The sequence below is a fragment of the Geotrypetes seraphini genome, chromosome 5 (assembly GCF_902459505.1).
Source record: "Geotrypetes seraphini chromosome 5, aGeoSer1.1, whole genome shotgun sequence".
NCBI classification, from domain to species: domain Eukaryota; kingdom Metazoa; phylum Chordata; class Amphibia; order Gymnophiona; family Dermophiidae; genus Geotrypetes; species Geotrypetes seraphini.
In genome coordinates this window covers 208252692-208279824 of record NC_047088.1, presented here as the reverse complement: position 1 = coordinate 208279824, position 27133 = coordinate 208252692, and the positions used below count along the sequence as shown (strand labels likewise).

Here is a 27133-nt window from a genome sequence, read left to right as displayed (position 1 = left end):
ACATTTTTGTGGCCATTTTGAGATGTCCATCTGCTTTGAAAATGAATGCCAAAGTTTCTTATCTGACTAGAGAACTAGTACCTGACTAGATTCCCCCCTCCCCCCAGTTGGTTGATGTTAATTCAGGCCAGTCAAATTCTAATGTTTCTCTGTCAGCTAGCAGTTTGCTACTGAGAATTGAACAGTCCCAGGTCAACAAACTTAGAAAGATTATCAAGACCCGTGGCTTGGTCACCTACCCAATGCAAAGTAAGAGGGATATATGGGTGTGAGACCAAGGGACAGATGGCAATTCTTATTCCATGCTAACCTTTATCCTTCATGGAAAAACTCATACAACATATAAATTTTTTATCCATTCTCTTCCTCTAATGTAGTGCACATTATTTACATCAGAAAATCTGGAGAAAGCTGCTACATTAGTGAAAAAGTCCAGATGATAAAGACATGAATATTTTCCACTGACATATTAAGTTCACATGACACAAAGAAGATCAAGATGACACAGGTGACAACTCCAGGTCAAGAACATTTGTTTGGAATCATACCACTGCATCAATGAATCTATGATCAAGGCACCCAAAAGAAGCTGTTAACATATGGGGGTCCTTTTACTAAAGTGCGCTAGCCATTTTAGTCCATGCTAAATGCTAACACGTCTACAGACGATAATGGACGCCTTAGTGTTTAGCGCTTGCTAATATTTAGCATGGGCTAAAATGGTTACCGTGCCTTAGTAAAAGGACCCCTTGATTTTTGCTGTTAAAATAATTCGTCACTTTGGAATGGACATAAAAGGATTTAACAAAGAGCTGAGCTTTCTTCTGCATTACATGCCATAAAACTATACCATTTGTTACTGATCACCCATCAACGTTCCATATTCCCCTCACCACCCAACCATCCACCCTATCACCTTCCCCTTTCAGGTTATAATTATGATGCTTTATATCAGAGCCCACAATTTCCCAAAATGTAATGGCCACAGAAATGTTTACAAGATCTGCTCTTTTCCTTGGACTCTTCCAAGTCCCACAGAACTGCTATGGAAGACCAAGGTTAGAACTAAAGGTGGCTGCTGCATTTTTCCACATGCTGCATGATCCCAGCTGCTTCTGTACATAGCAGGGATGCTGTGCTTCTAGGCATGTCCTCCCTCATTACTTCTGATTTGACATTTTGTCTTTGAGCAATATATATTTCAAAGAGGACTTGAAGAGCAGTGTTTCTACTGTGCTCAGAACAAGCTGGGAGTGTTCCTCCTCCTGCAGCTGATAGTCCCTCTTGTTGCCAAAAGAGTGGGAAGTATAGTGGGTTGAGGGGATTCGAAGGAAGAGTGAGTGAAGAGAAGGGTTAGAGCAGGAGACAAATGGAGAGCAAGCAAGAGATGGGATGCAGGAGGGGAGAGGCAGTGAGAGAAGGACACTCGATGAAGTTACAGGGAAATACTTTTAAAACCAATAGGAGGAATTTTTTTTTTCACTCAGAGAATAGCTAAGCTCTAGAACACATTGCCAGAGGATGTGGTAAGAGCAGAGAGCGTAGCTGGTTTTAAGAAAGGTTTGGACAAGTTCCTAGAGGAAAAGTCCATAGTCTGTTATTGAGAAAGACATGAGGGAAGCCACTTTGCCCTGGATTGGTAGCATGGAATATTGCTACTCCTTGGGGTTTGGCCAGGTACTAGTGATCTGGATTGGCCACAGTGAGAACAGGATACTGAGCTTGATGGACCATTGGTCTGACCCAGTAAGGCTATTCTTATGTTCTTAAGTTATTGATATTGGGGGAGGGAGGGGGTACGAGTGCCTGTCCTTCTCTCTCTGATAATGGATTGATTTCTTTCTTTTCCCCCTCACACAATCCATCTTCCCCCTCCTTCTTTTTTCTCTCTCTTTTCTTTGCTCTACCCTTCCTTCTTGACATTGCTTCTCCATTTCTCTGTGAGATCTCAATGCAACCAACCAACTTCCTAAATTCTGGGAATTATTTTGCCACTGTAGCTGAAAAGAGTGTTATCTTATTTCGTTAAGTGCCAATTTGCAGAAACAAAATTCTGTTTTGACATTCTTTAGGGTCATTGATTGAACCATATCCTTGTCATTCTATTCTTGATTGAGCTGAGAACTTTTCAGTGTCTCCTTCCAACCCCCCCTACCCCCATCTCTTCTCTTTCCCCCTAGTCTCTATCCATCCATGCTAGCATTGATCACTAAGATTCATTTGTCCATAGGAAAGGACTACATAAAATAACTAGTCCCACAAATGCTAAATAATTTAATATGTAAATGTGTGCAAATTTATGAACATCCATTGAATAATATTTTCCACTGATATTTTTAAAATATCTGATGCAGAATTTGCAGACGCTTGTTGCATATTCTTGAAAAATCTGCTGCAGAAAACTAGAAGTGGTGTTTTTATGATTCACATGTTTTCTGGTAATGTCACCTCTGCGCATTTTGTTCTGATATGAGATTAACTAAGAACACAAGAATATAAGATATACCAGAGTGGATCAGACTAAAGTACTTATTATGATTAATAAGGCTGTGGTCACTTTCCACCTGATCCAGTGATGTGAAAAAGTTCCCCCTCCTGTAGCATGCACATCACACCAAATGGTTTCTGATCCTTAAAACATAATGCAATATTAGACAAAGGGAACCCAAGTAAACATATAATATAATATAGTTTTCAAATTATTTCTTAATTTAGGGGTCCTTTTATTAAGGTTCACTAACTGATTTAGTGCACACAAAATGCTGCAGCGCCCATAGAATATAATAAATGCCTTAGCATTTAGCATGTGCTAATCTTTAGCACACGTTAAATTGGTTTGCATGTGCTAAATCGCTTAGTGTGCCTTAATAAAAGGACCCCTTATTTAAGGAACAAGGTTATTTAACATCCATATTACCTATATGAAAAAGTAACCGCTCACAAACTTAATGACTGGTTGCACCATTTTTAACAGCAATAATTGTAACCAAATCAGTCTTTCACATTGCTGTTGAGAAATACAAGGGCAAATACATTTAGCGGCTTTAATAGAAGTAACTGTGGGCAATTCAACATATCACTTTTCCACATAGTCCCCAAGCATGATGATGCATTTGTTGTATCGTTCAACTAACTTCTGCATTCCTGCAGATAAGTTTTTTGGTTGCTCCAGAAGCCATGTGAGCACCGCTTCTTTAACTACATCATGCTTTGTCTTTTGCTCTCTGGGTCACAGTGATACTCAGATCTTCTTCATACCATCTCAGGAACTGGGTCACAACCTCCACACGCTATTGCTTGTGCAAATCAGAAACTGTTTGGGAACCCATTGTGTACAGACTTTCCTGTATCCCAAATCATAATGCATTATGACAAACGCAGATCCACAGCTGATATCCAAATTTGCAGCTGATTGAGGCACTGTTATCTGTTGGTCTTCTCTAATCAAGGCAATTGCCCTGTCAATGTGCTCTTGTGTGCACGATGTTGATGGACGACCAGAACCTTTGTTGGTTACACCTGTTTTAAATCTTTCTACCCACTCATAAACCTTTCATTGCTTCATGGTGCAATGTCCATACAGAGTCAATATCCAATGGTGAATATCCTCAGGTTTCACTTCCTCTGCTCAAAAAAAGCGCATTACTGCACGTTGTTCTTTGATGGTGCAATCTTGCAATGGAGCATCCATGTTTCTGACCTCATGGCTGCCACATGACTAAAGGCCAAGCGCTGAACTGTATGTGGACAAACTATCCAACAAGCAATGTACAAGTACATATGTTACAGTTCACTAGCTCTGTTCCGGTTATCACGCAATTTAACAATTTTTTATTCGCTCTCATATCAGCCTACCAATCTTTACAGAATGGCTTTAATTCAGACTCATTCAAAAGTTTTCATGACTTGTCACAGCATCTCAAGGCCAATTCAAAACTGTAACTGTGTCTTCTCAGCCATTTAGATGTAGATTTGGTTTTGTATTTTGTATTACTGTCTTGCTGCATAATCCAAATGCTTCAGCTTCAGCTCACGAAAAGATGACTGGCCATTCTCTATAAGAAGTGCAGGTCAGAATTCATGGTTCATTCAATAATGACATGTTTTCCAGGTCCTGAGGCAGCAAAGCACCCCCACACCATCATACTACCACCATGTTTGATTGTTGGATAGCTTTGTTCATTTAAGGACGTTATCATTTATTCAGGTTCCGTTGTCTAATATTACATTTTGTTTAAAGATCAGGGTTCCTTCATGCGTTATTCTATATAGTGGGCACAAGTTAGATGCCAATCAGGTACTTATCTTTAGGTGCTCAAATGGAAGTTGGCACCCAATTGGGGGTAGATGGTAGTTATGAGCCTATTCTATAAGTTAGAACCATAGAGGTTAATTTTCAAAGCACTTAAGACACATAAAGTTCCCTAGTAATCTATGGTACTTTGTATGTCTATGTGCTTTGAAAATGAACCACTAATTGCTTTAGCATATAACTACAAAGGGAGCATGCACATGGGTCGGGGGAAAATGGAGCTGGTCACACATTTAACTGCTAAATTTACAGAAAACTAAATTGCATGCAGAACAGTCATGTACCAATGTACCTTGGCTTATCCAGATTTTTCACAGCCTCCCATAGCATCCTGATATCCTGCAGAGGAAATACACAACATACCAGAACCCGACAGGCTATATGCTGGAGGCGAAGACGGGAAACTGAAGGTTGATGGTCAGTCTAGAAGAAGTATGCAGGCAGATTGATAGGCTTAAGAGTGACAAATCCCCAGGACTGGATGGCATCCATCTGAGGGTCATAAAAGAACTGAAAGGGACTATAGCTGAACTACTTCAACTAATAGCCAATCTGTCAATAAAATCAGGAAAGATTCCAGAAGACTGGAAGGTGGTGAATCTTACGCCGATATTCAAAAAATGTTTGAAGGGAGATCCAGGAAACTACAGATCGGTGAGTCTGACCTCAGTACCGGGAAAGATGGTAGAGGCGCTGATAAAAGACTGCATCATTGATCACCTCGATGGACACAATCTGATGAGGACCAGTCAGCATGGCTTCAGGAAAGGACGATCTTGCTTTACAAACTTGCTGCACTTCTTTGAGGGAGTAAACAGGCAGATAGACAAGGGCGACCCAGTCAACATTGTATATTTGGATTTTCAGAAGCCGTTCGACAAGGTTCCACATGAACGACTACTTCAGAAGATTACGAGCCATGGAATCGAGGGCGAAATACTCATATGGATTAAAAACTGGCTGGCGGATAGGAAACAAAGGGTGGGGTAAATGGACAGTACTCGGACTGGAAGAGTGTCACCAGTGGGGTGCCGCAGGGCTCGGTGCTTGGACCCGTGCTCTTCAACATCTTTATAAACGATCTGGACATAAGTACAATGAGCGAGGTGATTAAATTTGCAGACGATACAAAGTTATTCAGAGTAGTGAAGATGCAGGGGAACTGCGAAGATTTGCAACGTGACATAATCAGGCTCGAGGAATGGGCATCGACATGGCAGATGAGGTTCAACGTGGATAAGTGTAAAGTGATGCATGTCGGTAACAAAAATCTCAGGCATGAATACAGTATGTCCGGGGCAGTTCTTGGAGAGACCTCCCAGGAAAGGGACCTGGGAGTTCTGATCGACAAGTCGATGAAGCCGTCTGCACAATGTGCAGTGGCGGCAAAAAGGGCAAACAGAATGCTAGGAATGATAAAGAAGGGGATCACGAACAGATCGGCGAAGGTTATCATGCCGCTGTACCGGGCCATGGTGCGCCCTCACCTGGAGTACTGCGTACAGCACTAGTCGCCATACATGAAGAAGGACATGGTACTACTCGAGAGGGTCCAGAGAAGAGCAACCAAGATGGTTAAGGGGTTGGAGGAGCTGCCGTACAATGAAAGATTGGAGAAACTGGGCCTCTTCTCTCTCGAAAAGAGGATATTGAGAGGGGACAAGATCGAAACATTCAAGGTACCTAAGGGGATAGACTTAGTAGATAAGGACAGGTTGTTCACCCTCTCCAAGATAGGGAGAACGAGAGGGCACTCTCTAAAGTTGAAAGGGGATAGATTCCGGACAAACGTAAGGAAGTTCTTCTTCAACCAGAGAGTAGTGGAAAACTGGAACGCTCTTTCAGAATCTGTCATGGGGAAAAACACCCTCCAGGGATTCAAGACAGGGTTGGACAGGATCCTGCTTAATAAGAAGTGCGCTGGTAGGGCTAGTCTCAGTTAGGGTACTGGTCTTTGACCTGGGGGCTGCCGCGTGTGCGGACTGCTGGGCATGATGGACCACTGGTCTGACCCAGCAGCGGCAATTCTTATGTTCTTTCTGTTCTCCTAGTCTCCTCTTTAAAGAAATAATGCTTGGCATTCTATTTTATTTTTTATATTTATGTTTATTGCATTTTTACTGTGAACTGCCTTGGTGTTTTTACCAAAGGCGGAATCAAGTTTAATAAACTATAAACCATGTCTTGGTGCCAATATTTAGGTGGTAACATTTACACCTGCCTTTTACATAGCATACACATTGGTACCTAAATGTTGGTGCCCAAATGCCAGCTTAGGCTGTATTCTATAATGGAATCCGGGTGACCAGAATAGAATACTATCTTAGTGCACAGATTTTAGATACCTTTATAGATTTGCTTCCCCCTCCCCCATAATAGGGAAAATCAGGAATGGGGGCAGGACTTTTTCACGTTACTTGTATCAGTATATGGAACATTTCTTTTTGTATGTATTGATGGGAATACCACTTCCCCTCCCAGAGACGTGTCATGAATGCCCTGACTATGTGCGCTCATCTGGATTTTGCATTGTTTCAGTGATGTACTTAATTATTTCCTAATGTTAATTACAAATTGCTGTGTTAGCCTGAAAGGTTTTGTAGTTTTAAGCCGCGGTTGAGTAATGGTAATATTCTACTAGAAGGGCAGAGGGGAAAGCTGCTGTCAGTGGGCAAGACTATGACAGGTATGGATGCCCACGCTATTTCACATTAATTTTTCCAGGAATGTGTAATGTGATATCATACTGAGCAAATTTGCATTTAAAAAAGGTCACTTTATTATCTAGAATTTCAACTACAAGACTACAAACTCTGCTTCATTAATTTTATTAGCTATTAGAGATAGGAAAAGAAAGTTAATTTGAGTTCTCAAAATCAAAACCTAATTGTTTCCAACGATGAAATGATCTCAAATGCTGTATTGGAAGAATCTAACCTGAATCCAAATCTCAGAATTGTAAACCACTTTGACCTGTGCATCAAATAAAGTGGTATATCAAGCTCTAACAAACAATAAACCTCTCAGGCTAGAATGTAACCACAACAGAGTTGGACAATAGGGGATTCTATGTTGGCACAAAAGGGTTCAATTAAGGCTAGAGGCATTCGTCAAACCTTTAGTTGTTATAAGAACACAGATTAAGTGCAATCTGGACTGCCTTGGGGTTTTCACTATGTTTAGCCTGGCCAATAGACTCTTCAGTGATAAGAGGGAAGAGGGAGGGAGAGCTTTTAAAGAAGTACTTTAATGAAACCCATAAATTAGTTCATATGGAGGGGCATTTTTGATATTAATTCTAAATATGAGTTTAGAAATTTTGCAGAATATGTACAAAAATCCAGTAGTAAACATGTCTGTTTTCAAAACAGGAAAATGTCTATCTTTTTGTTTCGAAAATGACCATTTCTCAGATGGGTTTGTGCACAGTGCATCTATCTTTTGAACCATTTTTGAAAAAAAAAAAAAAAAAGTCAAAAAGAAAAATCACACAAAACAAGCCATCTGTGATAACCAAAGCACCAAATGCAGACTCTCCATGCGCTGTCACATCCAAACGTATTCGAGGAGGACCACGTCGCAGCCCTACAAATCTCCTCTAAGAAAAAGCCTTTGGACTCCACCCAAGATGTCGCGACCACTCTAGTGGAGTGCGCTTACAAATCCAGTGGAACTGGCCAGCAAGTACGCAGAAGAAACAGTCTCCCCTGGTCATGCTGAATCTGACTCCCAGATGCACCAATGACTGGGAAGGAATGAGGGAATTTTCTTAAAAGTTTAACACCCAGTCCACGACTGCAGCAGAGAACTAACCCTATAAGTAACCCACAAATTTTCTTGACATGAAGAAGCTAAGATCAACCAATCGTCCAAGTATGGGTAAACCTGGATGCCCTCTTTGCAAAGAAAGGCCACCACCACCACCATTACCTTGGAAAAGGTGCGTGGTGCCGTGGCAAAGCTGAAAGGCATCACCCACAACTGATAATGATGACTTAGAATCACAAAGCTCAGGAACCTATGGTTCGGGGGCCAGATAGGGATATACAAGTATGCCTCCTTGAGGTCCAGAGCTGTAAGAAATTCACCAGGTTGAACCGCAGCAATCACCAATCTCACCATCTCCATCCTGAAGTGTCTGATAAAATGCTTTGATAAAGACTTTTAATGGATGACAATTCATGCTCAGAAACTGAATATAGAGAAATTAGTACAGTTGTGGACCTGGATGGACAACCACTGGGGAATACCAGGTGATGTAGGCTGCAAAGCCCTAGGTTGGGCAGCAGCGACATTGTGGAGCCACTCACTGCAGGAGAAGGCAATGGCAAACCATTCCTGTACTCTGCCTTAAAACATCACAGGGAGGATTCCTCACTGTGCATACAGCCATCAGTCGGTGGTTGACCTGAAGGCACCCCCACCCTCGAATGTCCATGGCAGGAGGAGTGGCAAATTCCTCCTGCCACCACCTCGCCGTGACATCCACCTGGCAGGAGAGATACCCAGTCCCTCCTGCCGGAATCCGCCCCCCCCAAAAAAAAAAAAAAAAAATCAGCAAAAGGGATGCCTAGTCCCTCCTACCAGAACTACCCCTGAAAGGCATGCCCCTCCAACCCCTCCACCCAGCCCACCTGGACTCCACCAATACCATTTTTAGTTGGTTCCTCCCTCTGGCCAGCAGGCCCACCTTCTCAGAATGGTGGCCCAGGCACCTAAGGCCCCTCCCATAGTCTCAGAATCAGCCATGAATGACATGCTAACATACCAGGGTATATATACTCCATTTAGGAAAGATAAAGATGGGTGTAAAGGTAGAGCTCTTTCTATAAAAAAACAATATTAAACTGGCTGAAATGGGGGGGGGGGGGAGCGCTAAGGAGAAGAAAAAGCAATATTCAGTATCTTACAGAAGATGGAACCTTCAACCACCCTGATGACATTTACAGAGATCCAATACAAAGAGATAAGTTGGATAAAAATTTGGGGCCTGATATTCAGTGCTATTTCAACAGCCAGGAACAGCTTCTGGCTGGGGAAATAGCATTTGGTCAGCTAACTGGTTTTATTTAAGACCACTTAGGTCTTAAGCGGGGTATAAATTTTTAAATAAGTAATAAATTTGCATCACATGCCATCAATGGTGCCATTAACTATAGCCACAATGATTTACGGCAATACCAGTAATGAGCATTACTACTGATACTATTGATAATGTATGTTTATGTAAAATTGTAGTTATAATAAAAAAAAGTTTGGCAATTGATTTGTTGTAAAAGATAATTGACCAATTATGAGCTTGTTCTCTTTTATTTTCTCTTCCCCCCCCCCCCCCTCATTCTTCCCCTTTTCTTCTCTCCACCTTCTCCCATCCTTTCCTGACCTGGCATTCTTGTGCTTTCAAGTTCAGAATCAGAACTGGGCAAAAAGTCTCCCTCCTGGAACTACATAACTTGGCAGGATTTTATGATTCTGGCTTTTATAAACAGATAAATATGTCTGTCATAATTGTCAATTCTTCAAGATGGGAATCAACATTTATTTATTAGAAATTCACTCTAGGCGGTGTACAGCAAGAACAACCTAGACATAGGCAGTAGGCTTTTACATCAGTACAAATATTCAAATAATAGTACATAGTATGATATAATATGCTACCTACAAAGCTGATCCCATCTGGAAAGATGGCCTAGAATTTGGTGACTAAGATTTAATGCTAAAAATGCAGTATCATGCGTTTTGAGCTACAAAAACCCAAGAAAGTAGTATAGTAAAGGGAGGGACTTTGACACCCCTGCCTTAATAAAAGGACCCCCATTATTTCCTATCCCATGAATTTTTAATTTCGTGAAGATTCTCTAATAAGGGATTTTATTGAATGCCTTTTAAAAATCCAGATATATTATACAGTATTGACCAGTTTATCTTTATCCATATGTTTATTCACATCATATGCTATCACTCTTTACCAAGTTCATCACTCAATATTTACAGTTAATTGAAATGTTTGTTTTTGAGCTGACATATCTAGATATAGCAAGAAAACCATTAGCTAGCCAAAATGTAAAGATTGTGAGATATGAAAGAATCAGAGTTCACCATGGAGAAATGGGAAACAAATCATGTCCCACTCACTCACTATAATGTTTTAAACGCATAACAATAAACATTTTTTATGCTTTAAAAATGGTTTGAAAAGGCTATAAAGTTTGCCTAAATTTTGTTCTTTTGGAAAACATTTGCAGTTTTTCTATAAACTTTCACAAGTATGATGATAACTGGGACTGGAAGTTTGAAGTATAGAGTATGCTTAAAGCAGTCAGCCAGAAATGTGCCTAAAGCATGCAAAGTTGAAAAAGTGCAACTTTAAGAATGTATTTTTAAAGTTGTTCTGTCTGCCATTAATTCTGCAGTACTGAGACCGAGCACCATGTACCATGCTTTTCTATGCCTTTTCACACAAAGACATGCATTAAGATTAACATATTTCTGTTTTAATAATTAAATCAAGATTTACATGTTGCTGCATGTTTTCCCATACAATTTCACCCCTGATGCAAATATAAACCAGAAGCAATAATAAAACAGATAACCATAATTGTCAATATGGAATTCAGATCCAATTTATGCCAAGGTAAATTTTTTTTCAACTGATTTTATTCTCTAGAAAAGACAATCAACTATGTAATCAATAAATTATGAAATAACTTTGAGTATACCTCAAAGTTTTCTTATTGCTTTGCCTGACTTTAAACAAAAATGTTTATTCACAAAAAAATGTGATACAATGCGTATCATACCTTACTGTAGAATTCTCTTACTTCAGACACATACAGTATGCAGCAGTAATGCTTAAATCTAAAGCAGATTTTGCCAAAACATGAAACATAAAAATAAAATTTATAAGTTTTAGGAGGCAATATTCATTATCTGAGACTGACATACAAGTTATTAAACATTCATGTGTACTGTGCACAATTACTAAAAATGTGTAATTTTCCTTGTAAGAAAAGTACTATTTGTAGTAGATGCTAAATGAAATAACAAATTGTGAATATTTTAGCTTTTGGATCTGGATGTTAAAAAAAATAGTAGGATAATTGAACTCTAGGGTATATCAAACTCAATACTGTCAGTTTAAGGGAGAAGACATCAACATGGGCTACTGTTAAGATAGGGCAGGGATAGGCAATTCCGGTCCTCGAGAGACGGAGCCAGGTCAGGTTTTCAGGATCTCCACCATGAATATGTATGAGATGGATTTGCATGCACTGCCTCCTTGAGATGCAAATCTATCTCATGCATATTTATTGTGGATATCCTGAAAACCTGACCTGGCTCCGGCTCTTGAGGACCGGAATTGCCTACCCCTGAGATAGTGTATTTTACCACTAACTCATGTTCTTTTCGCACAGGACCCATTTTATACAATGAGACATAGGCCCTCTTTTACAAAGGCGCGCTAAGCAATGAGTGCGCTAATCGCTAACGTGCCCATAGGATAACATGCACGCTTTAGCATTTAGTGCGTGTTTAGCGTGCGCTAAGAAGCTTAGCACACCTTTGTAAAAGAGGGGGATAGTTACTAATAGCTGGGGTTAACAGTAAAATAACATGCCTTAACAGTAGCCCATGTTGATAACTTTCCCCCTCAATGACAGAGAGGCCAGTGACACCTTATAAGGTGAAAAGGTTTCTTGAGACCTAAGGTCCTCTTTTACAAAGGTGCGCTAAGTGTTTTAGCATGGATTTAGCGCTTGCTAAATCTACGCATGCGCTAACTGCTAGCGCATCCATAGGATAACATGCACGCATTAACATTTAGCGTGTGTTTAGCGTACGCTTATATTTAGCACGCGCTAAAAAGCTTAGCGCACCTTTGTAAAAGAGGGGGTAAGTGTCCTAGGAAAAACGAGCCCACTTTTTCAGATGCAATTGAGTAGACTTTTGTTCTCAATTAATCTATTACGTTATAATGTGCTACAAGTCTCAATGGAATATTTACTACTACAAACTGACATGGCCACTCATCTGGATTTTCTTTTTATCACTGTCAGTTTTGTCATGGCTACGAAGCTAAACATAAAGGAGACCAGCTCACAGAATAAGTGGTGTTTCTTGAAACAGAATTAAAGACCAGGCAATTTTATGTTTTGAATGCATTTTACCACAGTCATTTTAAATGGTTGGGGTTTTTTTTTTTAATCAACTAAAAAAAACAAAAAAAATATCTAACAGCCCCTTTTACTAAGCCATGCAGCCAAGTGCCGCGCAACAAATGCTCCAACACCCATTCAATTCCTATGGGCGTCAGAGCATTTACCACACTGGCCTGCGCTGTTGGGTAGGTTTGCCTATCATCTCAGGAAATTACTTTGACTCAATAAGGATCCTCAAGCCACATACCCCCTCTTCTACAAAACTGCGCTAGCAGTTTCTAGCACGAGGAGCTGAGCGGGAAGCTGCGCTGAAAGGCCCGCGCTGCTCCCGACGCTCATAGGAACTCAATGAGCGTCGGGAGCAGTGCGGGCCATTCAGGGCAGCTCTCTGTGCTCTCTCTGCACTAAAAACCACTAGTGCGGTTTTGTAGAAGAGTATTTCTCCAAATGTATCCCATGTTCAAGAAGAAAACAAACATTTACATCAAAAGTCTGTCTGCAAGTCAAGTTTGTGATGTTATGTATTCAAGCTCTTTGTTATTAGTTTCCATGCCTTCCACATGTCTCTTATTATTTAATTTATATTTTTCATATTTCTCTTTTTTGACGATCCTGCTATTCAAAAGTCTCAATAGCTAATAGAGAAGCTTCCTTTTTGGCTGAAATTTTCACTTTCTTCTCCTGCCTACACACCTGCTCTGTCTACAGTGCATAGCTGTCATTTGGGAATGTTTCAAATTGGGCAGCTTTTAAAATGGTTGCATCAAACTAATGTTCTATAGAAGGGAAGTATGTAGCAGAAGAACCCACATCAATAAGAAAACAATAAAAAATTTAAATTAATAAATACAGCATAAAAAAAACCCCAGGTGACTAACAATATGGCATGTTTCGGCTTATGCCTGCATTAGAGGCAAAAATTCCACCATATAGCCAAAACTAAATCAATTTACATTTGAAAAACATATCAATAAACCATATTAAATTCCTGTACTTTGATATCAGCCATTTTAATTAGTACAAATCTCTTTAAAGATAATTTACTCCCCCTTTTACAAAACCGTGCAAGAAGTTTTTTGTGCCAGCCGGCACACTGAATGCTCTGTGCTGCTCCGACACTCAGGGCTCCTTTTACTAAGCTGCGTTAGGGCATTAACGTGCAAAATATCATGCGCTGAATTGCCGCGCACGCTAGACCTTAACACCAGCATTGAGCTGGCATTAGTTCTAGCTGCGTAGCGTGCGGTAATATCCTGCGTGCTCTACAAACGCTAGCACACCTTAGGGGTCCTTTTACTAAGGTGCGCTAGCGTTTTTAGCGCATGCAGGAAATTACCACGCACTACGCCGCTTGCTACGCTTCTAGAACTAACACCATGCTGGGTTAAGGTCTAGCACGCGGGGCAATGTAGCACGTGCTATTCCGTGCGTTAAAGCCCTAGCGCACCTTAGTAAAAGGAGCCCCTAGTAAAAGGAGCCCTCAGAGTTCCTGTGAGTGGTGGAACAGCGTAGAGCAGGGGTGTCCAACCTTTTGGCTTCCCTGGGCCGCATTGGCTGAAAAAAATGTTTCTGGGGCCGCACAAACATGCAAACGCTGCAGCAAGACAGAGGAGGGAGCTGGCAAGACAGTAAACACCCGGGGGCAGCAGAAGAAAACACTGCATCGTCCTCGACCGGGGCCACACAAAATACTTCACCGGGCCGCAGGTTGGACACCCCTGGCGTAGAGCATTCAGTGCAGCAGCTGGCGCTAAAAACCTCTTGTGTGGCTTTGTAAAAGGGGGGAGGGGTTAACTGCACAATGGAAGTCAGTCAATGCATATTTCATCTTTGAAATTTTGGAATATATTTATCTGCCATGCTTTAATATTTATTGGCTGAGACATAGCCCAAGAAACAACAAGAATATTTGCCTCCAGAGGAAGGCACTTTCACCAAAACACTGCCATGTTAAGCCATTTTCCTTCCGCTTTCTTTATATTGACACAAATATAGACTGTTCATTTTATATGAATTTGAAAAATTAAAAAGAGACTTTTTATGTCTTAGAACACTTTGGCCCCCCCTTTTTTCATTTCACCTCACTGTACTAGACCCGTGCAATAGTCTCACACTACCGCACTATTCAGTTTGAATGAAATGCTGGCTAGGCAGGGGTGAAGGGGAGCCACTTCTGTCTGGCAAACATTGGACTATCAGCCCTGAAGCCCTCACTTGAGGGAAAGGGGCATTGGGGGGTCAGTTAGGCATGCCTTTGGGGGGGGGGGGCTGGGATGGAGTGCTTCAGATGGTAGAATTGGGAGGTTTCAAGTAGCTTTTATGGCCCTTTTTCATTGGACCCAGGAGTTTCAAGTTTATTAGGTTTTTATATACCGCATATCAAGGTTATCTAAGTGGTGTTATAATCAGGTACTCAAGCATGTTCCCTATCTGTCCCGGTGGGCTCTCAATCTATCTAACGTATCTTGGGCTATGGAGGACTGAGTGATTTGCCCAGAGTCACAAGGAGCAGCGTGGCTATGCAAGTTGCTTTTTGGGGATCTGTGGCGCGGCCGTTTTATTGCAGCCAGTATATCACAATCATTTCACTATGATGAACGTCTTGCTGCTGAGGCAGTATTGAAAGAGGCATTACCAAGGTTTAAGTAAAATATAGGGATCCTTTTATTGAGGACATCCATTATATTTCTATGGGCATCTTAGCATTAAGTGCGCGCTAATCTTTAGTGCGTGCTAAATCAGTTAACGCACCTTAATAAAAGGATCCCATAATAAACTAAACAAAAACAATAACAAATCCAAGTTGATCTCAAGGAAAAACAAATGCCAAGCTGAAAGCTCAAAATAATAAAAGTAAAAAAACAGAAATCAGGCACATGATTAAACAACAGAACCATGATCTCCCCACAAAAAAACATACATGATAGCCATAGAGTCTCCTTTTCTGCCTTCCAAAGTCTAGAATATTTTTGGGCCTCCATACTCCCTCTCAACTTCAAAATTAGACTTAGGATCCCTGTAGCCCACACTTTATGAATGTCATCATTGATTTCCTGGTTCCTACAACTTTTCAAGATAAGTACTTCATTCATGCTCTTCAATAATATGAAGAACTTTCTGCAAGTTATGCATATGATTTAGAAAAATAAATAGAAATGAAAATTTTTGAAGGGGAGGTGTTGGTTTTTTTTTGGGAGGGCTTGGGGGGCATTACAAATGACCGATTAAAGACATTGGTAGCAAATTTGTCAAGAGTTTAAATAGGCTCTTGGTTGACCACTAAGGTCTCTCTTGTTCTCCCTTTTATGAAGAGTTAGGGTGTGTGAAATTCTTTATTCTATATTCTAGCATTAATTTGTGATACAGAAAACTTTATAAGTTAACATTTGAAAAGCATATCCAGAAGTTTTTTTCACTTCTTTGAGTTATTCCTCTAGGAACTATTAGACTCCAGTTCATTGTATGTTACAAAATTATATTTTACAGCTTAGGTTGTAAACTGCGTTGGGACTATTTGTGATTAAAGCAGTATATCAAGGAGAAGGATAGCACTGTCCTGAAATTGCTTAGATGAGAATCACACTGATAAGCATTGTATCAGAAAGAGGGGAATCACTGGTGCTATGGCACTCCCCTAAATTCCTTCCCTACCCCCAATTATAGTGTCCAACATCTCTCTCTCTCTCTCTCTCTTCCTCCCTCCTTCCCCCTGTGGTCTCCAACATCTTTATTCTTCTTCCTTCCCCCTCTTCTGCAAGGTGCTGATTTCTTACCTTCCTCCCCAAGGGCAATAATGCTACAATCTGTATAACATAACAGGCATCACTACAAGCCGGCACTGGATGTCAAGCATCTGTGCATGCCAGTGTCATACCTAGGGTAAGTGACTCCCAGGACATAACATAACATCGTACTTATAAACCGCGTAACCGTACGTTCAACGCGGTTAACAAAAGATTAATAATAACCTAACCTAAGGATTGTTTAGCTTAATTCACCAGATACTTTGAAAAAAAAGATGTTTTCAATTGAGTTCTAAAGTGTTTATAAGAACAAGCACTACATAACAATGGTTGGAATTCCTTATCGTAGAAAGCAGCCTGAAATGCTAATGTATGTTCCAAAGATTTCTTACTCTTACATTCTTGAACCGATGGAAAGTTAAACAATGCATGTGATCCTCTTCTATGTTTATAGGATGCTATAAGTAATCTATCGGTCATATAGATTGGAGCAATACCATACACAACTTTGTAACAGAGAAAACCCAACTTAAACAAAACGCAAGCCTCCACTGGAAGTCAATGCAACTCATGGTAGACGGGAGTCACATGAATCATATTTCTTTAGACCATAAATAAATTTTACCGCCGTGTCTGAATTAGTCTAAGCCTAGCAATCTCTTTCTTGGTACATGTCAAGTAGATTATGTTACAATAGTCAAGAATGACTCAGCAGCAACGAATTGAACCAAAAGTCCTAAAGGAAGAAAACTTAAAATATGGTTTTATGATACGCAGCTTCCACAGTGTGTAATAACCCTTTTGTATCACAGCAACTACATGCTTTTTCATGGTCAAATGTTGATCTATAATAACTCCCAGTATTTTAATTGTTGGATTAATCATATAGAGTATTGCGTCTAAAGTAATTGATGGTTCATGTGAAATTCTATGTGGAGACGCAACAAAAAATTTGGTCTTATCATGATGTAATTTGAATATAAATTTCTGCATTCATGAGTCCTTCAATTTCAATATAGACTCAATCGTCTGAGTAATTTGGGATAAAGCTGTCGGGGGTGTGTTGCTTGGCAGTTGGAGAGAGTGGGCATCTTTCCTGTCAGTTGGAGGGTTGCTTGACTTCAGTAGCTCAATTTATTGATGGTTTCTTTTTTTTTTTTGGGGGGGGGGGGGTGCATTTATTCTGCACACATGCCCATCGCTATCACAAGCGATAGACACATACATATTTAGCAAATCTTAGCTGCTCTCTGTCAACCTAATTTGCATGAGTATTTTTGGGAGAATGACTCACTTTTTTAAAGTCACTTCAATAACGGCTGTGACAGTGGCCTGTCTGTCTGTTTTTAACGCGAAGCTTTGAGAATCTAGCCCTCAGTGAGGTAAAGTTTGTTGAGATTCTTGCTGTTCATTACCTTTATTCAGTGAGCTGATCAACTATTGCTTAGCAGCATGCTTATCTCTTTGAGCTCTTATCTCTAACAGTGGAAGAAACACATTTTAATGAAAAAAAAAAATCTTAACTGCTTAAGGGCGTGTTTCACTGAAGGTTAGCCACAGAACCCATTTTATTCCTATGGATCTTGCTGCAGATAACTTGCACTAATCATATGTAAAAGACCCCCTAGATTTGCTGGTTTTCCTTTTATTTCATGATGCAAACTTTTTGAAGATGTGGCAAGAACACTGGGGGTGGTGGGGTTGGGGGGGGGTGATGTCCTCAGATGGGGGGAGGATCTTCTTATGAGGCACTAATGGAGTTAGAGTTTTTGCTCAAAGTTTGTTATGGGCTTATTTTGCAGATGACCACAGCCGCAGTAACTGGCTGCTCACTTCTATACCTGATATCGGAGGTTGAACGGCACTTGTTTATTCATTTTACTGCTGTTTGTTACAATAACTTATTTACCACGGACCCCTGAGGAAGGCAATCTGTCCGAAACACGGACCGTGTTGGGACCCTTGGTTGGTAAATAGTTGTTATACCATTTACATTGCAATAAACAGTGCCTGCATCTTGTACATGATCTGCAGTTTTTGTTTTGTTTTTGCTAGCACTTAACACCACTCCTATACCATTAAGGGCACATGGGCTATCGGTTGAAGTGGCAGTTTGAGTTATTCCTCTAGGAACTATTAGACTCCAGTTCATTGTATGTTACAAAATTATATTTTACAGCTTAGGTTGTAAACTGCGTTGGGACTATTTGTGATTAAAGCAGTATATCAAGGAGAAGGATAGCACTGTCCTGAAATTGCTTAGATGAGAATCACACTGATAAGCATTGTATCAGAAAGAGGGGAATCACTGGTGCTATGGCACTCCCCTAAATTCCTTCCCTACCCCCAATTATAGTGTCCAACATCTCTCTCTCTCTCTTCCTCCCTCCTTCCCCCTGTGGTCTCCAACATCTTTATTCTTCTTCCTTCCCCCTCTTCTGCAAGGTGCTGATTTCTTACCACATGCTGTGAGTGATGCTCAGACCTTACCCACACCTACAAACTACACTAAACAGCATAGGAGTTTTACTGTGTTGGCTGGTTTTAGCATGTGTTAGCCATTAGCACATGCTAAAATCTATACAACTGCTGTGAACACTATGGGCTCCTTTTACAAAGGTACGCTAGCATTTTTAGTGCACGCACCAGATTAGTGCATGCTCTAGCGCGCGCTACCTGAAAAACTGCCGCCTGCTCAACAGGAGGCGGTAGCAGCTAGCGTGCGCAGCATTTTAGCATGCGCTATTTCCATGCGTTAAGGTCCTAACGCACCTTTGTAAAAGGAGCCCTATATTAAGCAGGTCCCTAAAAGTGATAACCGGTTAACAAATGAAAGCGTATTAATGCATCTTAAAGTAGGTTAAATAATGCAAGCCCTGTTATTTTCACTGGGACCTATTTCCTAACTATACGTTTAACTCGAACTAACATATTAATGTGCATTAATGGCATACTGACTGATTAATGAACAGAGATCTAATTCTGCAATTTCTCTAATTTTATGTAAAAATTTACCAATTCAAAATTCATGCCAAATAGTTTGCACAAACACGATATAAAATATTTGTGAAAAAAATATTTAAACATTTTATATATCTTTACTTTTACCCTCTCTGGGCTGTAAAGATTCCGTCAATGGAATTCATTTGGCATATAATTGTACACTTGCGTTACTATTGCTAAACGGCCCTTTTACTAAAGCTTAGAATGTGCTAACTGCTAAGAAACCCATAGATATAAAATGGGCTTCTTGGTATTTAGCGCACATTGGGCCCTTTTTACGCTCCTATAAGCATCAGAGCATTTACCTCGCCAGTCTGCGTAAAATGCTCTTATGCTGCTTAGTAAAACCCAGTGATTAACCCCCTGTTTTAAGAAGCCGCATTAGGCTTTTTTATCGCCGTCCACGGTGGTAGAACCTTGGCCTATCAAGCAGGTAAAGTTCAGGTTAGATGATATGATTCGACAAACTGCATCTTATTGTACTTTCAGGAAATTAGTTAAGACCTATTTGTTCAAAAAATTGATGACTACATCATAGTATTCATACTATAGTATTACAAAACTGTATATTGTATTGTGGCTTCTCATGTGTTCAGTCCTCTTAATTTGTGAACCGCCTAGAACTCTTTGGGTGTTGGCGGTATAGAAAAATAAAGTTATTATTATTATTAGTTCTGACGCTTATGGGTAATTCTATGAGCGTCAGAGCTAATACCGCTGTGGCTAGCTATAAAAAAGCCTAACGCTGCTTCTTAAAAGGGGGGGTTAAGTTTTAGTAAAAGGGCCCCTAAGTCTCTGGGTCAGTATTCATGGGTATTATTTCAGAAAACTGGCATCTTAATGTAATTAGTATTTGAGATGAATAGCTTGGTAAATTTAGCAGTAATTCATGTAAGTTGTATGTCAGTCAGCAGATAAAACAGTTCGTAAACACAAAAAAATATTTTGAATTAAATACAAGTATCTGAAATTGTAACTACAAGTTATTTTAAAATTTCTATTGCATTAAGCAGGATTTTCTAGATTTAACATTTAGTCATACATGTATTTTAGTAGCACACATCAGAAGTAAATTATATAGAAACAATCCATACTTATTTCACTACTACTAAAATTGACAATACAATCATGCACTCAAAACATTAAGAATTTTCTGTTTGCTATGAAATATAATAATCTAAAATGAGCAAAGCTGATGTGTGATAGCGTATGGTTTTAGGCGAAGTGCTGAAGCATCCTATGTCATATGTTAGTAATAGACAATAGGTAAGAGGGTAATGCAGCATCTCTGCGCGGATTTATCATTCCTTATGCTTATTTTTACATGCATGATTTACTTCTATGCATGCAATTTCAGGCTCTTTCATTTTGTCTTACCCTCATCCCTTCAAATCGTGACAGGGCTCTTAGGGGTCTCAATGCTCTTAGTGTCCTAAGGGACTTAATGGCACCTAGTTCTGAGTAGCCCAGGGCATTAGCTATTAAGCTAATCAAAGAGACCTACAGAAACAGAAAAGTGATAGTTTTCATTGGTTTTTCAGAATCCTCAGAATATACATTATGATGCATAGGATTTTTGCAAAAAAAAATAAAAAAATCAAGATGGATTATTTTCTCTGGAACTCCTACTGGAGCCTAAAAGAGAACTCTTAGAGAAGTTAAAATTGGAAAAAAAAACCCCAACAAAAAAGTATATTACATTTATTAATAGATACCTGGCGGCACAAGAAATAATAAGTGCCTTACCCTTCACATGTACCACTGGAGATTCAGTTCAATTTTTGAAGAACTAAGCTACACAAAAGAATAAAAGTGAATGTGCACTATTGGCCAATCTGGGTATTGGCTTTTTTGCCTTCAAATCTCAATAATGGCCACAGAATCATTGTGCTCTCAAGGTCTATAGAGACAACCATTGTACTCTCAAGGTCTATAGAAACAAAATAGTAACTATTAATGCATTAAGGATACAGAAAAAAAGAAAAATGGTCAAAAACATGTTTAATGAACTGAATTTTTAGTAATTGGTATGAAAATTTACATGAGTACTATAAGGAATTTTAGGGCTCCTTTTACTAAGGTGTGCTAGTATTTTTAGCGCATGAACATGATTAAAAGGAGACAGTAGAGGCTAGTGCATATGGCATTTTAGCGTGCGCTATTCTGTGCGTGAAGGCCCTAATGCACTTTTGTAAAAGGAGCCCTTAGTCTGTTGGTGTCAAAAAAAAATAAGGTGTTCTATTTTGGACGAAGCCTGCTCCACTTGATTGTGAGGACATGAAGTCTGCCAATCAAGTGGAGCAGGCTTCGTCCAAGGCAAGACAAATCATGGGCTGCATACGAAGGGGTTTCGTCAGTCGTAAGGCGGAAGTCATTATGCCATTGTATAGATCCATGGTGAGGCCCCACCTGGAATACTGTGTGCAATTCTGGAGGCCGCATTATCGCAAGGATGTGCTGAGACTGGAGTCGGTGCAAAGAATGGCCACCCGGATGGTCTCGGGACTCAAGGATCTACCATACGAAAAACGGCTTGACAAATTACAGCTATACTCGCTCGAGGAGCGCAGAGAGAGGGGGGACATGATCGAGACGTTCAAGTATCTTACGGGCCGCAATCGAGGCGGAGGAAGATATCTTCTTTATTCAAGGGTCCCACGACAACCAAGAGGGCATCCGTTGAAAATCAGGGGCAGGGAAACTACGAGGTGACACCAGGAAATTCTTTTTCACTGAAAGAGTGGTTGATCGCTGGAATAGTCTTCCAACTACGAGGTGATTAAGGCCCGCAGCGTGCCTGATTTTAAGGCCAAAATGGGTATCGGCACATGGATCTATTCACAGGGCAAAGGTAGGGGAGGGACATTAAGGTGGGCAGACTAGATGGGCCGTGGGCCCTTATCTGCCGTCTATTTCTATGTTTCTATGTTTCTAAATAATTTTACATTGGCCCATATCCTCTATCCTAAATTTATAGAGCAAGACCAAGAATATTTTTAGCAGCATTCCAAATTCATATCAATAGCATTCAGACATGTCTGAATATTAGGGAATCTCCCTCTGTAACCTTGAACAAATTCTACCTGGTTTAAGGTGGTCACAACTAAATCCTGTATCATCCAAGGAAAGCAACCTTTACAGTGCTGGAGTACAGGAGAACCCCTTCATACAAACACAGTCAACAACAAAGTACTGTACTTCTTTCTCCACCCAAACTATTGCCCCACTCCGAAGCCTCTGAGTCATCTCTGCCATGGATGTTATGGCAGCTGTGGTGGTAGCAGAAAAAGATAGAGATAACTGGGTTTCTCCTTCTGAAACCACTGCTACTGCTAGAATATTATGAGCTGAGAATGGAGGGCTATTGGAATTAGAAATCTTTGTGTAGAGGGGGAGGAGAGGGGGAGAGGTGAAGAAGAGGATCCAGTCAGAAGTCTCTTGGGGCAAATTCTGAAAGAAAAAATAGGCTGGGAAAAGTACTGCTGGAGGTAGAAACCCTTGTTACAGTGTAACAATAACCATATAAATATAGGAAAAGCCTACCTAACATTTTGGAATAAAATATAAAGGTTAGTAACAGATCAACATAAACAAATTAGAATGTGTTAAATTCTTTACTCACAGTACAGTGGTACCTTGGATTACGAGCATAATCCGTTCCAGGAGCATGCTCGTAATCCAAAATGCTCGTTTATCAAAGCAAGTTTCCTCATAGGAAATAATGGAAAGTCACTTTGATACATTCCCACTCCCCGAAGGTCAGCGGCGCTGCTCTATCTCCCCCCCCACGAGAACCGGCATTGCTCCCCCTGAAGGCCCCCCTGCGATCCAGAACCCTCCCCCCCGCAATTGGGCCCCCCCGCCGCAATTGGGCACCCCTCGCCGCTTCTTACTGTCATCTTGGCACCGGCATGTCCTGTGCGTTGGTGCCGGTGCCCGAAGATCGGCCTCCTCTTCTTGCTGGGCCTTGAGCATCTGCGCATGCTCAAGGCCTGCAAGTTCACGTTCTCTCCGAGATCTCAATCTCGGAGAGAACGTGAACTCGCAGGCCTTGAGCATGCGCAGATGCCCAAGACCCAGCAAGAAGAGGAGGCCGATCTTCGGGCACCGGCACCAACGCACAGGACATGTCGGTGCCCAGATGACAGTAAGAAGCGGCAGGGGGTGCCTAATCGCGGCAGGGGGGGTTGCCCAATCGCGGCGGGGGGTGCCGGATCGCGGGGGGAGGGTTCTGGATCGCGGGTGGTGTCGCTCACAAATCGAGGCACACTCGGTTTCCGAGGTGCCGATTTTGCGAATGTTTTGCTCGTCTTGGAAAACACTCACAAACCGGTGCACTCGTAAACTGAGGTACCACTGTACTGTACTTTAGAAAACTGACTTAAGGAAAGCATGCATACAAATCTGCACCGTGTGTGTACTTTCCACTCCAACTCCTCCCCTCTGGAAACGCCTCTCTAATACACAATTATGCGTGTATTAACGGTATACATATGTGATCATCTCTGGGGAAAGGTGACTAAAATCATCAGAATCAAAAAAATGAGTTTTTAGTGAAAAAAAAAATTGTAGAAGTTTAAACATTTAAAATAATAGTAAATATTGAAGAACTAAGGCCAGTACTGGGCAGACTTGCACGGTCTGTGTCTGGATATGGCCGTTTGGTGGAGGATGGGCTAGGGAGGGCTTCAATGGCTGGGAGGGTGTAGATGGGCTTTAGTGAGCTTTGACAGAGACTTCAGTAGTTGGAACCTAAGAACAGTACAAGGCAGAGCTTTGGATTCTTGCCCAGAAATAGCCAAGAAGAAGAAGATGAAAAAAAAAAACCTCCCAATAAATTTTTAGATTGAATCAGGTTGGGCAGACTAGATGGACCATTCGGGTCTTTATCTGCCGTCATTTACTATGTTACTATGTATTTTACCTTTTTCATGCTGCTTATGGACCCATGACATGAAAAATCGATCATTTTGGATCTGCTACTTTAATTACATTACATTACATTAGTGATTTCTATTCCGCTTGTGCCTTGAGGTTCTAAGCGGATTACAGATTAGAAGATATCTGGACATTACCGAGAGAATTATATAACAATGATTCATGTACATTACATGAGACAGTTGAGAATTACAATTTAGAAGATATCTGGATTTTTCCGAGGGAATTACATATTAAAGATTCAAGTACTTACAGGATACAGTGGAGAAAAACAATATATTCGGGTAATAGAAGAAGATTACCTAACATTGAAGGAAAAAGTTAGTTGGATACATGTGGTAGATGCTTATTTAGGAATCTGAATATTTTTTGGTAGGTATGGTTCGCGGGGGAGAAAGCATGTATGAGTGGGAGGAGATTAGTGAGTAAGGACGTGTTTTTTGAATAGAACTGTTTTGATTTCTTTTCGAAACACTTTGATGTCTGTTGTTTTGATCATCAGTTTGGTGATGGTGGGGTCAATTTTCGCTGCCTGTGTCGCCTTTTTCCCAGAGACAATCACATACTGTATGTACCCATGTGTGCACCCATTCCGAGTTTTATGCACAGGCATACCTTTTAAATTTGCTCCAATATGTTTTGAATTATATATAAAATTTATTGTTACAAAAAAAGTGACAATCTAAGAAACCTTTCTTAAATAAAATGATCAAGGTATGTTATAATGATTATAGAACTCGCACATGCACTGAATTCTCAGCTTTTATATATTATAAATAGGCAACAGATGGCAAAGATGTGCAATTGATGCATCAGTACACAACATGACTGATTTCTATACATAGCAAAATATTAGCTTATCTGAAGGCAACTTTTGCTCATTTAAAATAAGCAAGTAGAAATCAGGATTTTAGCAAAAATTTCTATTATATCAATATATTGTCTCGAATTGAGTTAACTTTAGCATGGTTACGTAGCAACTTTCTGTTGTCTGCTGAAATTAAAAGGTTATTAATCAACATCTCTGGTTTGTTTTATGCAGAGGAAAAAACTAGCTCTGTCAAAATGGCAATTATTTCACTGAAGCAACACCACCGCTTAATTCACTCCCACTAATAAACGTCATAAAATGATACACACAGCCTTCTCTAAAGTATGTTAAGCGGTTAATGCAGGAATCAGTGTGCCTTATTAGTATATTGGTGCTTGACACTTAGAGCTCCTTTTATTAAGCTGCGCTAGCATTTTTAGCGCACACACAGGATTAGCGCACGCTACCGGGGAGTCGGAGTCGGAGGAAATTTCGGGTACCTGGAGTCGGAGTCGGAGTCAGAAGTACAAAAAACCGAGGAGTCGGAGTCGGAACATTTATCTACCGACTCCATTTTTGAACTTGGCATACCAATCACGAGCGATTCTTTCAGCTATAGCACCCACTATATACACAGCACAAATGTTGCGAGCAGCTTCTGCGGCCTTAGAACCTTGATTAAAAGCAAAAAGAAGGTGGTGTCGAAAATGCTCATTTCTCTCAATTTGACATTCCATTTTAACGATCTGAAAATTAACCAGTGCTGTGGAGTCGAAGTCAGAGGAAATTTCGGGTACCTGGAGTCGGAGTCGGAGTCTGAAGTACAAAAAACTGAGGAGTCGGAGTCGGAACATTTATCTACGGACTCCACAGCCCTGCGCTACCCGAAAAACTACTGCCTGCTCAAGAGGAGGTGGTAGCGGTTAGCACGCGGGACAATTTAGCATGCGCTATTCCATGCGTTAAGGCCCTATCGCACCTTTGTAAAAGGAGCCCTAAGTCTTTTTGCCGCTGATAATGAGGATCACTTAGGATGAAATTCTGTAAGGGCTACCTAAATCTGGGCGGCAGTAGGCGTCGGAAGCACTCCTACTGGCACCTAATTTAATTGTTTTTAATCAGCTTTAAGTGGTGCAATAATTGAACATACTATTAAAAGCCGATTACATAACAATTAACATAAAAAAATGGTGGCACTAAGCGTCTTCCGCAACCGGCATCTACGTCCCCGGTGCAGCATAGCAATGCCTAGTGACGTCTAATGCAGAAGTAGGCATGATTAAGGGAGGTACCAGAATTAAGCATCACTAGGCATTGCTATGCGTGATTCTTTGATGCACCTAGGCGCCGGAAAATAAAGGCGTTGAAAACCCTGGCCTACATTTCTGGCACCTAGGGTCTGTGTTAGCCATGATTCTGGAAGTGGCGCCTGTTGGTAACTGATACACGGCAGGCGCCTGCTTTGTGGACGCCTTCCACAGCAGGTGCCACTTCCAAAATCAGCCTCATAATGCCTCCTCAGTAAGAAGTATTAAATTCATCTGTATTTATTTATAATGTACCTGTTTATGATTGGCTATTCTGGGAACAGCACTAACAGATAACGTGATATTTTGACAATTACCATGCAATAACTACAAAATAGAGAATGACAGGGGGAGAAATTTTTCCCCATCCCTACAGGAACTCAATCTCCCTGTCCCTGCCCATTCCTGTAAGCTCTGCCTTAACCACACAAGCCTCAAACACTTATTACATTACATTACATTAGGGATTTCTATTCCGCCATTACCTTGCAGTTCAAGGCAGATTACAAAAGAATTATCCAAGATGTATTACAACAAGAACTTACAAAAAAATTAAAAAATTGGTCATTTTCAAAAAGAGTAAGAAATGGGTAAGGTTATTTGTTTGGGGTAGTTGGCTTTAGTGAGAGGTGGAGTTTGAGACTTGCGGTATTATTTCTTTTTTCAGAGTTTTCTTGAAGAGTATGGTCTTTATTTCTTTTCTAAAAGTCTTGTAGTTGAGGGATGCCATCAGTAGATTGGCGATTTGGTTGTCTAGTTTGGCTGCTTGATTGGCCAGGAGGCCATCATATAGTTTTTTTTCCGTTTGACCTCCTTAATTGGGGGGTATGAGAATGGGGTGTGAGTTTTCCTATGTCTGG

The 27133-nt window shown here is 40.6% G+C and overlaps 1 protein-coding gene across 5 annotated transcripts in view; it reads right to left on the bottom strand.

Annotated features, from left to right (window-relative positions):
- The window catches only part of LOC117360465 (sodium channel protein type 2 subunit alpha-like), a 526898-nt gene that overhangs the window by 50478 nt on the left and 449287 nt on the right, over positions 1–27133 (bottom strand). For 4 of the 5 annotated variants that reach the window (XM_033944237.1, XM_033944239.1, XM_033944238.1 and 1 more), the window contains one exon: positions 20595–20717. The exons of the other annotated variant lie outside the window; for it this stretch is intronic. In XM_033944237.1, the coding sequence (XP_033800128.1) occupies positions 20595–20717 (123 nt within the window). The remainder of the gene's footprint in view (positions 1–20594; positions 20718–27133) is intronic. 5 annotated transcript variants of the gene reach the window in all.